This window comes from Gobius niger (genome assembly GCF_951799975.1).
Source record: "Gobius niger genome assembly, chromosome: 17".
NCBI classification, from domain to species: domain Eukaryota; kingdom Metazoa; phylum Chordata; class Actinopteri; order Gobiiformes; family Gobiidae; genus Gobius; species Gobius niger.
This window is the reverse complement of record NC_136868.1, coordinates 25,800,612-25,817,696: the sequence shown is the minus strand read 5'-3', so window position 1 is coordinate 25,817,696 and position 17,085 is coordinate 25,800,612. Positions and strand designations below refer to the sequence as shown.

The 17,085-nt window shown below is 43.0% G+C and overlaps 1 protein-coding gene across 1 annotated transcript in view; it reads right to left on the bottom strand.

Moving 5' to 3' along the window:
• The window catches only part of ror1 (receptor tyrosine kinase-like orphan receptor 1), a 123,855-nt gene that overhangs the window by 36,926 nt on the left and 69,844 nt on the right, over positions 1–17,085 (bottom strand). The window contains exon 2 of the mRNA XM_079575585.1: positions 425–487. Within this exon, the coding sequence (XP_079431711.1) occupies positions 425–487 (63 nt within the window). The remainder of the gene's footprint in view (positions 1–424; positions 488–17,085) is intronic.

Below are 17,085 nucleotides of genomic sequence, written 5' to 3'. Positions count from 1 at the left end.
AACTATTCAATCATCCCCCAAAATGACTGCCTTTGTTGTGGAGTGGATGTGGTGAGAGAGATAAAAAAAACATTCACCAACAAATAAAGGTCAGAGTAAATTAAGTTGTCCCGGCAGAGGGTGGAAGATGGACCTGATAGCTTGGAACGCGTTAGTGTTTCCAGGAAGATGTTGATGTGGATTAGCAGCTAAGGTGGCTACATTAGTCGATACTGTACGTTCTGCTGTTCATTTTGTGCAGTATACGCGAAAGCTGAACTCAAATCAGACCATGGAGTTTATATATGGTTCTTTGCCACTGACCTATTCTTCAAAGTCACCCAGTGCTATAACAGCTCTCCACAACCTCCAATAATGCAACAAGTTACATAGCATTGAAAAAGTACCATAGCAGTTGGCATGTGTGTGCAGTGTAGCTACTTACCATCACTAGTGGTATTCCAAGTTGCAGCAGCCACCACACTGGGGTCTTGGGGCACATCAGACCCTGAAAGCAAAAGCAAAAAGAAACCATGAGCAAAACCATTTCCCAAAACTCAAGCAAGACTCTCACTAAACTAGGCCTCGCTTCGGCTCAACACTCCACAAACACACGTGCACGCCCCCTTCCCAGTTTTTCCCCGCATGTTTTGGTGCCATGATGAATGAGTAGCAGGCAGGGAGCCAGTGAGGGGCCGTGTACTGTACATACATAAACATACATATGCAAAAACACGTATATAAACACGCATTTGTAAGTGCCCGTGGGCTGCGGTGGGAGAAGGAGAGGAGAGGGTATTGGAGTGGGGACTAGGGGGCCCTCGACTGGGGTCATGCTAATTGGGTGATAATGTGCCGTTTCACACGCGCTGCCTCTGGATTTAACAAGTGTGCGCACTGAAGCCTGTGGAACAAGACGCGGTAATAAGCTGCTCAGACCGATGCACCTGTTGGAGAAAGATACGCGGCTGGGATGGGGTACAACGAGACACTTCCCTGTATTTGCAATCCAACATTGTACATACTGTAGATGGTATGCATGGATTTTGACGGAAAACACAATATTTTTGCCTTTTCTAATAATCATTTATTGACATGCAGCTTGTCGTAAGTTCAACCAACTGCTTCCAGACAGTTGCTTAAAGCCACACTGCGGGAACCTTCCTGATTGTCGTAAAAGTCTAAACACCAACAGACATGCGGGCGAAGCCTAACGTGCTCCTGACTCCCAGATAGAAATGCCTTTTCTGCAGAGGGTTATCAAAATGAAGCATTTGGAAAAGAAACAAGAGACATTTTTCACCAACAAAAACAGAATAAAATAACTACTTGTGTTGCATGTTATTGTGTGAATTATTAAGCAGTAACGCTTTAAAGCAGTACTAAGTAACTTGTTTACCTTAATAAATCCTTTTTGTAGTCCCTATGATATGACGGGAGGGTCTTTCATCTCCCCCTGGTGTCTCTGGCCAGAAAACTACAATTGCAACTTGACTGCCACCGAACCGGAGCAACCAATACACACTAATAGAATCACGAAGAAGAAGCTAACAGTTAACGGGCAAAGCTAACTGTGGGCTAGCGCCACTTAAACAGTATTTACAGCCAAGTTTGAGTGAAAAAAATGATTTTTTTTTTATTTTTTTTTATTTATTGTGTCTTCTTATAGCTGTGTAATCTTATAGCTTCTGGACTGGAGAGCAACAGTGTAATACCTCAATTGAAAGAAAAAATATTGTAACTTTTTTTGTTGCGTTGTTGGCGCGGTTTTGTCACATTTGTGAAGTATTTTTGTCGTGTCTCTATTATGTTGCTTTTTTGACACTCTTTTGTCACTTTTTTGTTGTATCATTGTTGCTTTTCTAGCACATTTTTGTCACTTGTGGCTTTTTTTGTTTTGTTATTCTTTTGTTAATTTTTTTCCGCCGCTATTTTGACACTGTTTTCAAGAAGCTTTAAGATTTGGGTAATGCCACAATGGGGAAAGTGTGCTTGGTTCAAGTGGGGGTTAAGAGGTTAAGCAAGTTTAAAAAAATATCATATATATGCAGCAAAAGAATGCCCACAATTAAGCTGTTTTGTTTCCCTTTTGTGCAAGACACTGTTTTACACGGCACTTCTTTCTCCAAAGTTTGTTATGGTGCCAGTAAAGACTACCTCCAGACAGTGTTTTGACTGCACTGGGCCCCAAGGTGAGACACTTCTGTTCTAGGCTGATGCACTCTGGATAGCATACTTCTTAGTTGGCAAAGCACTGCAGTCGGTGGGAGGACGAAGGTCACTAAACTCATTACCGCTGAGCTAACCAAGGGTCGCGAGTTCAGGAATACACCATACATCGCAGACAGTACAGATTCTAAGGGAAAATCTCTATCTATATCTTTGCATGTCTGCCTTATGGTAAGAACCGCTTAAGCCATATCTGGGATGAATTGGAAGGTAATTTTCGGATTAGCTTTGTAATGTAATGCGGTAACACAAGGAAGCAATTGCATCGGAGCAGTTTGTTAACGAGAGTCTTAAAAATAGCGGCACAAGTCAGATTGAATTAGCGGTTGTTGACGTTGCGGTTTGTGTCCATTAATTAAATGATGATCCTAATTCAGATCATTCACCATATGGTAAAAGGAGGCCTGTGGTGCGCGGTGGGATTTTTCTACAATTAAGAGTGAAGGCTGATGTTGTTAGAATAGTACAGTGTAATCAGGATCATTTCGGTGAGTTGTAGTGAGTCCAAATACTGTTATGCATACGAAACTACCACTGTCGGCCATCACTACAGCTGCAACAATTAAAAACACTTCACAGTTCATAAAAAAACACATTTCAATATCATGTGTCTTAACCACCAAAAAGTAAATAATAGAGGTTGTCTGTTTAACTGGGCACTGAGGACTTGTAATGCAATTTCCTCATAAAATCCCATTTCATTTTATGATCATCAGTCTAAGTCCATATTTCATGCAGCTGCTGTGGCCAAGACGACTTTTAGCCGCTTGTCTACATTTCACATAACAGTCACTGTAACCTTCCCCAGACTCTTTTTGCTCCGATACCATCTCTCCTCATTGGTTTTATATTAGAATGGCCATTATCTCAACTGTCAAAAATGCTGAACTCAATTTCCCTCCGAGCGGCTTCAAAGGGAAAGTTACACAGCCCTCATCTGAAAGTTGTGCATACGGTTTCCATTGGCTGTCAGAGGGGATATGTTCAAACGTCCTGGGACATTTGGTTATTGGCCCGAGAGCAGCCGTCACCGGAGTGGACTGGACAATGGACGCAGCGTTTAGATTGGCAAACCTTATTCTTTTGGAAATTTGGATCCGAAAAGTTTCATTTGAAAAAGCTGCACAATGGAGATCTCCGAGTGTAAGCAAAACAAGGCACAAAACCTAAGCCTAATGTGAATGTAACTTTACGCATGCATTGACATTTGTGCTTCCTTCATGCTTTTTCATTTAGCTCCACAAACGAATATATTCCACGGTGGTGAGCGATGAACCATTCTGTCCTAGTCAGAAAGCTCCTCTTAAGACATGGACAGGCACTTCTTTCCACAATAGCTGTAAAAACGAGCCACAAATAAAGAAACGTGGCGGTCGTGCAGTTAAATCTTTTCACACACACAGTTCCATGAGAGCTGCCTGTGATCGGCATCCAGCTGCATTTGGCTGCTGATGATAAAAATCACACTGGGACATGAGCTTAGCCCCGAGACGCCGCAAAACGCGCAGTGACTTAAGCCGTCACTGCAGCATATGGGGAATGGTGCGGATGAAGACGAGTCGAGTGCACAAAGACGCCCCGAGTTTCTCTGACTGGCCGTTTTGCCGTGTCAGTCGCGCCCCATCTGAACTCAGGAGATGACGCTACACAGCCTTTGTATAGAGTAGCGTAGCAGCGTCGGCGAAATTCTCCCACCATTATTAGGGCCTTTCCCGGGATCCTCCTCCAGCTTCAGTTAACTGGAGAAGTGACCTCACTGTGGGGTCGTCTGGAAGCGCATTCAACCCACCATTTTCACAACGTTGCTTTGTCAAGGCGGCGCATCAACCACTCGTAAGATGGATCACCGGAGATAAGGAAACGTCTGAAAGGGCCCGAACTTCCCCACTGCAATTTCCTCGCTAACAACCGCCGTTTCATGTCCTATTTGTTTCTGTGGCCTAAAAGGAAGCATTAAGGCACTTATGCGAACATCTCCTCACTTGTGCCCCACCAAAAGAATAAACAATAAATCACGAAGTCCCCCAAAAAGCCGCGCTCGAGATCCGCCCGGGGTTCCAACTGCCTAAATGACTTATTACGGCAAATGGGATTACGGCTGGAAAACCATCGGAAAGTTACCATGCTGGCGTATGCGCAGGGATTTCAGAGAATCAAAGCAATCCTTGCCAAAAAAAAAAAGAAGAAAAAAAAAAAGAGTTAAGGATAGGTTGTAGAATAGGGATAAATATAGGATTGAAGACATGGAAAAAAAGAAGACAAGTAAACTATAGGAGGGGAGCTAAGACCAGTGTGAAGGGTGTCGTAAAATATGCTTTTTAAGAATCGGGCGGCTTTCCCACAGTGCAAAGTGATGGTTTGTGTTGGCCAGACAGTTTATATGCACTCTCATTTAAAGAACTGGAGAAATATACAAGCTGGACTTCACAGGGACTGACTCGTGGACTACTGACAGATGGGGAGTCACTGTGTGTTTTATAGGACAAAAGAAACATTGGAAAACCCATATCTGGTTTCATAGTTTTGTGAAAGTCTGGATTAAATAAAGAAAATGTGGTATATTAACACAATAACATATGCTATTTTAGTAACTGTGGCGCACAATCCAAAGATGGAACCATTTTGTTTGCTTTACCTTTAACACTTTACAACTTTTTAACTTAACACAATCTCTGAGTGTAGGAAAGAGATTGTGTCACAATGTGTAGATTTGTGTCTCAATGTTTGGATGGAGTGCCCTCCGCTGGCAACAGGGGTAATTACACATGCTAAAAACAATAGACAAACCTTTTCAGACAAAGGCAGGCTAACAAATCAGTGTGCCGTGATAAATGGCTGACTGGTTGGTTGATGGGCTTTAAAAAATGCGGCCATTTTGCCCCATGCACCCCATCGCCCCCAGATTGGATCTCTTACACAACATAATCCAGGAAGGAAAGTAAAGTAAAGTGTGAATGATGTTTTTGATGTAAATTTAGGGTTTATCGTTCTCTGCACTGCCACCTCCATTATAAGAATGCCTGAGTTAAAATAAAGGCTCTGATACAAGTGTGTGTTTTTTTTCCCATAGCTGCACCTGTGAGGAGCTAAGTGTGTGCAGGTGTTTGTTCCCAGGTTCCACTCAAGCGTAAAGCACTCCCACATCAGCGAAACGGCATCACAGACTAAAAAGAACAGAGGTGAATACAGGCCAGGCTCCCCCCCCCCCACCCCCACTCAGCCAGTGATGTAACACAAGAGGAGTACAATTGCAGGGGTCAATATAAGAGGAAAGGATGCTGCATGCGAGGGCTTTCTTCAGTCCCAACAATGGGCAAAAAAAAGGAGTAAGAAAAAGAATATCAAGTTGCAACATACTTACACAAAACACAGTTAACAAAGCAGACAATGGTTTGAGCGTGTTTGGGAGCTTTTTGCAAAGTTGTTGGAGAAACAAGAGCAGAAAGAAATCCTGGACTTTAATATGTAATCACTATACTTGGAGAGATATTACGCTCTCAGTAGCAAGCCAACATAGGGCGGGGGGGGAAAGGAATAAGTTTGCATTACCAAAACTTGCATGAGCATGTAGGAGGAAACCCGAGAGTACCAAAAAAGCCTATGCAGCACAGAGCATGCACTGTTCACACAAATAATATTGCCAAGGCTTGGAAATAAACTCTTGTTAGGATTTATGTGCAATAAATCTGATTTCACCCGGATCTATTACAAGGGAGAATTCGCTACACTTTGAGATTGTTAGTTTGTATTAATCACGGGAGTTTAAAGCTTCTGGGGCTGGTATGAGCGCTCCTCCATGCTGGGCCTTGAGGTCTGCAGATGTTTCGGTCAAATGCCGTGCACTTTCTTGGGGTAGCAGGTTAATTAATGACCCCTTGTTGACTCTGTAACGCAACGCAGCCCGACTGATGGTTAAGGACTGGTTAGGACCATTTTGGGTGAGGCTCCCCCTTCGGCTCTGGTTACGGGCGATGTAAGCACACATACGAGGAATGCGTGCAACTATGTTACCACCAACAGTGCCGCTCATCAGTTTCATCTGACAGTCCGGTGCATGTGTGTGAGCGAGTGAGAGGGCACTCGGCTTACGGTAAACCTGATAGCTTCAAGGAGATGGTTAGATAAAGGCTCAAGAGGTTGACGTAATGTTCAGAGGCCGTGGTTCTTTAGCCCGAGAGTGACTGCGGAGTGCTAATGCCGTCGTCACGCCTCACTGTAAGCGTGTCACTGCACCGAAGAAACACAACAGGGGCTTAGTTCTTCTATAAAGTCAAAATATGTAATCTAAGTAACTGGTTTACCTTAATAAATCATTTCTCTGGGGGTAATACAAGCGTTAATGGGATGATTGGGGGTCATACATCTCCCCCTGGTGTCTCTGGCCAGAAAAACACCCTTGCAATTTCCCTGCCTCTGGGTCGGAGGCGCAATACACACTAATAGAATCACGAAGGAGAAGCTAACAGGCTAATGGGCAAAGCTAACTGCAACTTTACAGCCAAGTTTGAGTGAAAAAAAATTATCTATTGTGTCATTGAGTTGTGGCACAATGTACAATATCCCTCTGCCTTTGTATTTTCTGTCAGCGTAATATTTACTCTCACGCAACATGCTTTGACACCTGCAGTGGTGCTTGTGGCCTCTAGGGGCATGAGTTACTTAGTTCTGCTTTAAATTGTACTAAAATCAGTTAAGACGTGGTCAAAACTCTGCTGTGGTTCAGGGGGCATGAGACAACATTTTTATGGATTGGCCACCGCAGAGTCCAGTCCAGTCTTTGGAATGTGCTCTCCCAAACGTATGCGACACTGAATCTTTGGACATTGCAGAAGCATGTTGTAATCAAAGCTAACTTTTTCGTTACAGGCAGTGTACTTACATGACATAGAGGAAGAATGTTTATTCTAGCATTACCCATCCATCCCATGCATCATGTGTGACTGCTCATAGGCAGGGTTGGGTATTTTCGAGATTTTAAACTTTTAAACGAAAGCAGTTGCAAAGGTCAGCGGTTCGAATCGTGACTCCGACTGGTGCTTGCTGTCATTGCGTTTTTGGCACTTCCTCCACCTTTCCCATGTATGAATGAAGATTGTTCCAATACCAATACTGGTGTCCAATACCCACAAATGGCAGCCACTACTGCGTTCCGTGTAAGGCTAAGGCTACAGCTTGCTATTTAGCGAGCTGGAGAGGCATTGCGGGGTCTAAATTCTCAAATAGTCACACAGAAAGTGTTCAAGTTACCCCTGTGATGCCTTCATTTGGTTTTTGAGAGAAATAAAAAACGTTGGCAGAATCGAGCAGCGTATTCGACTTGCAACAAACAGCTCAACTACCAACATACTCCTCCTTCCTCTCTGTCTGGTGAAGATTTAAGACTGTCATGATGCAAAGCCAGTCTGCCTGTCTTTCTGTCCACATGCGAGACAAGAATACGGCGGTGTTGTTTGGCTTTTTCGACGTGGCTTCACTGTAAAGCCAGTATCCCATAAGCTAACAGTGCGCATGGTGAGAATGCCTTGCGCCAGGCCTCAGCACTCATGTGTGCGGGGCAGAGGTATGCGCATGTCCAGGTGTAGACATGCGCTCTGTTGCAGAGGGCTCACCGCTGACAGTCCAGATTCCTTTGGGAAGACAGATCCATCAAAGAGGCCCACATGGATTCTCAGATCTCCGGGATAAAGCTCCAGATGAACAACATGACATGGGCTTAGATGTCATGGGGCACAGTCGATTCCAAAACTATTAAGATGTATGTACGCAATGTTCCTGGTTTGGCATGGAGTGTGATCGTTCTTCGGCGTGACATACAGGTGTTGGCAGGGAGGTATGTAGGTCAGAAATTGATAAGAGGTACAGTCACTGAGCCCATTGATGGTCAAGGAGGGAAGTACAAGTTCTAGTGTTTACATTGGACAGTTGAATTTCAGTCTATAGCGTTCAACACAGACAACAGTTAACATAAACTATAGAACAAAGCCAATAGTATTAGCAGGGTTTAAATGAGCAGGGCTTGATCACAAGTGAATTTAACTTCAACACAAAACAATGGCATAAAATACCCCTTACTTTAGGCATTTCAAACAGGCAATGAGATGCATGCCTCTTGTTTATAATTAGAGAGTGTGAGAGAGGGACTGACAAGCTCCTCGACACGTTCAAAATGGTCACAGTGAACTGCATCTTAAATCAGGAATACAAAGAAACGCAATTTGATGTTTTTCCTAAATCATTCTGTCCTCTTTTCAATCTTCAGCCAGGCTCATGAAATATGAGAATAGGCCTAAAGCCAGTAAATACAACTCAACATTCTTAATTGCGTTACAACCCCATACCCAGAAGTTGTCTGTGCGGCCAAACTGCCATGTGCCTGCCACAGGCCTGATTGCTGACGTCTGCTGCAGAAGATAAAGTGTGTAAGAGATGCTTCTGAGAAGCTGGTGTGAGACATCATGTCTCCATCAACTGATGTCTGCAGCACTCTCCACAACAGGGCTGTAAAAGGACAGGGCAACTGTCTCCAAGCCAGCAACAAATCAAGGGACAGGGGAACAGACGGAGACATGGGTGGCAGTTGAGGGTGGAAATACATGCCAGGATTTAGATTATTCTAGATACAGTATGTCGTCAGCTAGAGCCATCTTCCTCATCAGGATAAATATATATTGCACTTTTATACCTACTGGGCATTGACAGCACACTTTTATATCAATAAAACAATTGACACATTCAGTCCCCCAGTTACTCATTCTGCTATGGACAAGGGGCGAATGTTTTACCCCAAAGACACAATGACAGCGGGACTACATTAACACTTGTACGGCTTTTTTACAGTCCAATAAAACGATGTATAAAATATGTATTTTTGCTACATGTTTCTGACATCAAAGTGCATGACTCAGAGCAAACCCAAACCTCAGGGCCATTATGGCACACTTCCCCGTCAGTCACACACTCTGTGCCACAGGAGCCTCTTCTGTCCTGGGACTAGAACAGAAGCTGTGGCATTCCTTTGCTTGTTTATGCCATTTCATCTTAACCCTAAGACTTGTTTAGAAATGTTTACCAAACCTAATGAGGAAGCCTGTATGAAGAGGCACTGACTGATGAGCTAGAGAGCTAAATATTAAGATGCATTTGCAGCTATATTCTACAATAGCAGATGGGAAAAATGTATTGCCGGACAAACTCTATGCCATCAACATGACTTATATGTTGGTCAAAAAGTCCTCCACACCCCTTTTCCTTGTACATTAAAAAGTAACTGATCCAGCTAATGCGTCAAACATGCACAGCTTACTTAAAGCACATGTGATGAAGTTAGCTCCGTCCTGTTCAGTATATAAGATTTCCTCCACGACATAAACGGAGTATTTAAAATCAATTGTCTCCAAAAAGGATAACAAGGAGTAATGCTGTTCACACATGTGTGCTGCACTGCGGTGATGGAGGGTCCAGGAGGCTTTGGGAAGGAGAAGATTCATCAAAACTGGTCGGGTCTTGGTACGAAACCTCTGTAGATATAATGGGTGAAGCAGATGGAAACAAAGGATGTGAGGCCTGCATGTGTGCGAGGACATCTAAGACCAGGAGACACCTGCACTGGAGAAGACGGGCATGGCGGATACATTAGTGACTGTGTATGGGAAGGTATTAGTATGCGGTTTTATCTCAATTGCTCCTAATAACATAATGAAACTCACAAGAAAGTCTTTCTTTTATCAATAATATCAGTTAAGATACACATTATGTAGTATGGCATGTGTATGGTTTGGTTGTAGATGGACAGGTGCAACAGAAAGTGAAACAATGACAGACTTGTGAAGTAAATCATTTCGCCACGTACTTTGCCAGCCTCAGCCTGGTGGCATCAACTGAATGTCTTTAAAAAACAAATGGGAAGTAAGCACAATCACCATACCAGTGTGACATTTGTGTTGTTTTTTCGGCACATATTAAAGTAAATTGCATAAATGAAAAAGATCTGGAAATACTTTAGAAATGATTTGCTCTTAAATAGTAATAAAAGGACATTCGAACATGACTGTTTGAGATGCATAGTTCATGGATGCAACCATTTATCAACTTTGGCAATAGAAATCGAGAATTCTTCATGGTTAAGAGACATTTCAATGCCGGGTGGATCATCATCTTGTACTTTCCATCGACTTCAACTGCACACTGATTACCAAAACACTTGCACTCATCACCGTGGCCCGCAAACAGAGAAAAACTTTGAAAGGGCACAATGTGGGAGGATTTAGCTCCAGTCTGGCTTCTATTACAGTGCGCTAAATACTACAGAGAGAAGACACAGGATGATCTGACTTTTTGGCAATTCCTGTGCCAGCTGAGTAGAGGAGTGGTGAGTGCGGGGGCTGACTAAGCACACCTTTGTAAAGCGCCCGGCGGCTCAGTTCTCCAAATATAGTCTCACATCACCTCCAATAAACCCAGCTGTCTCAAAACAAACGGGTGGAGAAGAGGAGAAAATGATGCATCAAAAAGACCAGAATACTGACTGAGTTTTTTATTTCTTTCCGTCTCTAAAGATCACCGGTTTGCTAGTGATATTTTTTAGCCCTATATGCATCAAGTACTAGGGCTTTATCAGACTAGTGGACGTCTGTGGCACTCGTTGACTTCACTGAGAGCCATTTGCTGTGGACCTCGGATGCACGAGGAGGACGAGGAGAATGGGGCTGGAGGAGAGAGGAGTGGCAAGAGAAATGGAGGAGGAGAGATTGGAGAGGTAAGACCTTAGGCTATTGTGCCGCAAGTAGTTTCAAGTTTTAAAAATACTTTGATAACTTTTCCATGACTTGAATAATATGCCATTGCAGCATATTCTCGTTCACTTTCCTTTAGAATCCTTCATTTAGATATCTGAGTCCGTCTCCTGGCAGCAGTAAGTAGTAAAGCATTTGGAAGAGAGAAGACAAAAATGCCATTTGTTAAACATTACATTCCTAAATGATTAATGGTTTGATGTGAAATCAAAATTCTGAAGATCAAAACCCTGATTTAAAATTAAACACTGTATTACGTAGTTTTGGTCCTTACATGGGTTTTGTGCTACATAGTGGAGGATTTTGGTGAAATGCTACAATGGCACTGTATTGGGAAACATCTTGTATTTTGCCAGTAACCATGGATGTGCAGCAAACAATGGACGACAATAGTGGGAGAAATTAGTCAGAAATTGAACTTCACTCTGGGAGTAGTTTTTAATGTGGCAAAACGTTTCACTTGGAAGCAGGAACGGGAGGATGCAAAACTGATTCTTAAAGGAATAGGCCACCGTTTTTATATACTAAGATATGTTCTTACCTCACTTTAGTCGAGTTAATATATCCCCGTCTGGTCATTGTCCGCGCGCTCTGTCACGCAAACGGAGCACATACGCAGCCTCTCCCATATGTGACATAGCTCCGAAAAAGCTCACGATAGAAGCTACCAAGCTCTTCCACGTGTTCCCTATTTAAATAAAGTTACGTGAAGTGTTTTCATGCGAAGTATATTTACACAGAAATGTAACGTGTCGATTTTATAAGCAAATAAAAAGGGGGACTTTATTGTGAGGCGTAATGATACGAGGAGTAAAACGTCCGCGCAGTAACTCCTAAAGGTTATTGACGGAAGTGAGCGGGGGAAGTCTTTAGGAGTTACTACGCGGACGTTTTACTCCTCGTATCATTACGCCTCACAATAAAGTCCCCCTTTTTATTTGCTTATAAAATCGACACGTTACATTTCTGTGTAAATATACTTCGCATGAAAACACTTCACGTAACTTTATTTAAATAGGGAACACGTGGAAGAGCTTGGTAGCTTCTATCGTGAGCTTTTTCGGAGCTATGTCACATATGGGAGAGGCTGCGTATGTGCTCCGTTTGCGTGACAGAGCGCGCGGACAATGACCAGACGGGGATATATTAACTCGACTAAAGTGAGGTAAGAACATATCTTAGTATATAAAAACGGTGGCCTATTCCTTTAAGTGTCGAGAAATGCTTGATGAGAGAGCAAAAGCAAAAAAGTGTTGTTGTTGATCATTGGCCAGTGCGCTCCCATTCCACAAAAGGCATTGTGTAAACCAAAGTGCAAAGATGAGGAAAAAGTTCAGCAGCAACAGTGGCCAATAAATACATTTCCTTCTATTGTATTGTGGATGGTGCCATGTGTGTCATTTAGACATCAGGCCCCTGTTATCACAATCAGAGACAACGTTATATAGCCTCTCAGATATTACACGTTATGCGTCGCTATGCATGTGTTAGAATTGGCAGCGGGCCGGTGCGTGCTGGCGTTGGTTAGGCGGGGCTCCTCCTCACCCCAGTGGCGCAGTGAGTGCAGCGGCGGCGGCGGCGGCAGAGAGGGGCTGTAATTGGGGACATATGCCTGTGTCAACCCCCCTCCTCTGTGAGCCTCCGTCTTTAGGTCAAAGCGGCAGGAAGATCAAATGCTCCTCTTTAGCGGAGCATTCCTCGATAAAACAACAAGCCGGCAAGAGAGGGGAAAAGAAAGGAAATCACAGAGATGAGTGGAGACAGGCAGAAAGAAGAGACAGGTGGGAGACAGTGGACGCATATGGAACATGTTTGGAGTAATATCACAGGTCTCCAATGACCGGCTTCGACTCGAATCATGTATTGTCTCGGCCACTTTTCCCGTCCATCAGCGACGAAATTCTGCTTTTGTTGTTTTAACTTCATTATGTTCCAGAACGACAAGTGATGAGTTACATTTCATGGGCTCTTATTTTGCAAGTACGAAGCAAATTTGGAGCTTTTAACCATGTTATAACGCTACACCCCCCTCAAAAAACAACCCGTGTTATTTAGTTTATCCTGCACATGTTTCAGTAATCCTCCACGGTCTGTCATTCTCTCCCTTCCACACTCAAAACAACATAAAGCTCTCTTCCCCGCCCTGAATGAAACACGTTTGCTGATGCCATTGCTTCCCCTGAACATTTTGCACGGCCGCTCTTGTAGCTAGAGCAATAGGGAAGGAGTGCGCCCTCTGCTGGCACTTTGTATAGCTACATTTTACAACATCTTTATACCAAGGGGTATTTTTAAGACACATATATTAGAAATGATACAACAAACAAAATATCAAAGCGTAAAAATGCCTGAATAAATCATAGTTACTACTACTATACTTTTGGAGATTAACTAATGTACAGTAGAATGAGAACTTTACTTTTCTGTTTTCTTCCTGTGCTCATCTTCTGTCCACTTTGGTTGTGTCGTTGCCATAATTGAAGTCCAGTCCAGACGAATATTCAAATCTCTACCGCAGCAATATACTCTTTCCAAAATTTCTACCCACCTCTGCGAGAAATCTCCCGGCTAAGCACATACTGTATATACATGTTGGCCAGGGCGCTGGGCATTACGTAGTGTCTTTTCAAAGCAATAAAAGCATGATGGGCTAAGGTCTGGTTCTTGCTAACATAAACACTCCTGCTTCCCTTCAAAAGACACGGGAGAGCTAAAGTAGGGGCTGAGAAATGGGCCGCCTGGCTACCGAAGGTCCGCTCTTAACGGGGATCGGCGCTGACTTATGACCGCGCCACAGTGGACGGGATCCCCGAGTTATTGCATGCTTTGTCATGAGCCAATATTCCATCCATCAAACACAAAGGATGGAGGAGAAGCGTTCACACTTCAGTCCGAAGCTTTGATGACATAATTGGCGCGCGACTGGCACAAGTTTGAGAGACTTTCTTTTCTTTAACGAACAAAATGTGCTAATGGTATCAGACAGCAGTTGAAGGGGAATGGCTAGAATGAACAGAATCCAGAGCTAAAATGAAATATTCCAACAACACTTCCAATTAAGTGCAAAGTGAAAGCAGGAAATGGAAAGGAATATCAGACACAGCAGCGATAAATTCACAATAGTTAAACTCCCTGACAGATTCTTTGGCATTGGAAGCCTGGATGTTGTTTGGCTGGAGGGAGAGGCTGGACTGTGTCAGCTGCACATCTGGTGGACGCTCCGGGTTATAAACTATGGGCCTGGGTTATGGACTATAGGCTAGCCCGGCCCTTCTGTCTGCGTGTGATTATATCAAACGGAGCCTTTGAACTGGAGAGCCACTGCTGACACTCTGCAGAACTCCGGCACCTGGGTCACTCCCAACATGAGGAGGACAGCACCGGGTGAGCTGCTGTCAGTGCCTGGATGCTGCACACATGTTCAGGAGCTGAGACAGTGTAAAGGTTCACAGAAGGAAGAAGCAGAAGCTACATGTTTAGCCCATATTTTAAACCGAAGTTGTAATATTCCAAGAACTTCATTATTGACGATACACCATAACTCATGTAGGCTGTTGAGTACTTACAAAATACTCATCTGCAACTCGATGTATTTGATGTGTATGTGTGTTCCAAAGAGAAGTAGTCCAAGTCAAAAAGGGGCTTAGCAAAAAACGTGCAAGCCAGCTGGACCCAACATAGCTTAAGTCCATCCATCATCACTTTGTCAAGATAAAGCTCTGCTACATATTGGAGAAAATCTGCACAGCATTTGGATCTATTTTTTTTTTATATAATGGGGGCATACTACTGGAGCAAATAATATGCATTGGGAGGGTGGTTCTCCAAGCCTTCTACGTACTTCAAGAAGGGAAAAGGATTATCTGCCAAATATTAAAGCAGAACTAAATAACGCATGCCCCTAGAGGCCATGAGCGCCACTGCAGGTCGTAGCATGTATTTTTATTCATTAATTGTCCGTGAAAGAAAATACTACGACGACAGGAAAGGAGATCTTTTTTTTTTCACTCAAACTTGTCCCGTTAGCCTGTTAGCTTCTTCTTCGTAATTCTGCATATTAGTACGTATTGCGTCTCCGACCCGAAGGCAGGGAAATTGCAAGGGTGGTTCCTGCCAGAGACACCAGAGGGAGATTAAAGACCCCCCAATCATTCCATTAACACTTGTATTACCCCCAGAGGGACTATGGAAAGGATATATTAAGGTAAACTAATTCTAGAAAATTAAAATGAAATGTTTAAAAATCTGAAATAGGTTTTTTGCCAGTTGCCATGAAACCATGAAAGGACGAGGCAGTCCTAACTCATTTCGAGCTCTTCACAAACTGACACAAATATCTTGTCTCGGTTGTTTCCATGAATTAACTTTGTGCACGTTTCAGATTAAACTTAACTGCCCCATTCAACAATTCAGCAACACATACTTTTCTCACTTAAAATAAAATGCAGACGGGTCACCTCTGTCTTCATGTACCCGCACTGGTCTCTAGCGGGTGAGGTATTTTAAATATAGTCGGGAAAGGATGTGCCCCCTCAAAGTATATTATGATTACGCCCTCAGATGACAGTGTAGCTTCCACATGTGAAGACACGGAGCTAAAGTCTGAAAACAGTTCAGTTGTCAACACGTGTAATACTGTAGAGTGTCGTGCAATGTAGCTCGTTTCTCTATGGGTCTAAGAAAGCATACACCTCTGTGAAATGACCATCGAATTAATTAATCACACTAACAGTGTAAACTTTACCCACCATTGGGTCAAAATTACTTGCAGACTCGACTTTTTGCGCCGTTCCAAAAGCCCTATTACTTCTTCTTTGTTTGACTCAGCTGCGAATTGAGCTCTGGCCCCTTGCACATTCTTTCATTACTCTGCAGTCCACGCTAGACCCTGCCAGAGAGATCCGAAGTGTCCACACTTCACTTACTTTGATTGTTTTTGGTAGAAACTGCTATTCGGGCTCGGGCTCCATTACGGCTGCACAGCACGACTCGCATGCGCTACATAGACTGGTTTGTGGATTTGCGTTCTCTTGTTTATAATGAGCGCGCATAGTTCTGATGTTTGCAATTTAAATTTAATATGCTGCATGAGTGATGATGGCACGCATTTTCTATTGTTTAGGGGCCACAAAGTCTGCTAGTAAAATGTAGATATTTAAATCAACTTTTTTTTCATTATGCGTAATGTGACCTGGAAATGATTTCTGCTGAGAATCTATATGATAAAGCAGATCAACCGTTTATCCTGTGAGCTACTTTTACATCAGAAAAATGAGACGTCATTATCCAGGAAAGTGTGTGTAAATATATTTTTGTAACATTACGACTTCACACCAGAACCAAAATGTCTGCAGGTGGTGTCCATCATGCTGAAAAAAAAAGAATTCAAAAACTGTATTCAAGTTTATGTAGAAATTAATACAGCTTTTGGTAAAAATGAAGTTAAGCCTTGTGTGCTCATATGGCTAGGTATATGTTATTAGATCCCCATGGAATGGTGAGGACATATTATAGCTCACAGATTAGTTTTAGATTGGATATTGTGCAAGTTTGCTCAGTCGTGGGCCGTTTTTTGTCATCGTTAAATGATGGAGGTCCAAACCTCTGCACATACATTAACCCAAACTCAAGATTTGTACAAATGGTGGTTCCTTACATAGAACAGGGTGGTGTTGTGGTCCTGTTTAGATTGCTGTTGTATGGAGGCATATTTCTCAAAATCCTTATGGAGGCCATAGGAGCCATGTTGGCCGGATTTGGCCCACTGGCTTGACATTGCTACCCCTGTTTAAAATAAATTGGGGATGACTCATGTAAAAGAAAATCGTTTATTTATTTCTTTTAATGTATCTACTGTAGAATGAATTGAACTCGAAAATGTAAATATTGTCAAAAGAACAACTTGAACAACATCTCTCAATCAACAATCGCCCTCAAAAAACAAAACCAAAAGCTCAAAACCACAACCATTTCCTCAAACTACTTACAGTACCCCCCACTTTATTACATTCACCGGAAAGACACATTCAACTCTTCCTCATTAAGTTTACAGGGCCCCCCCATACAGACCCCTTGGAGCTGCCCA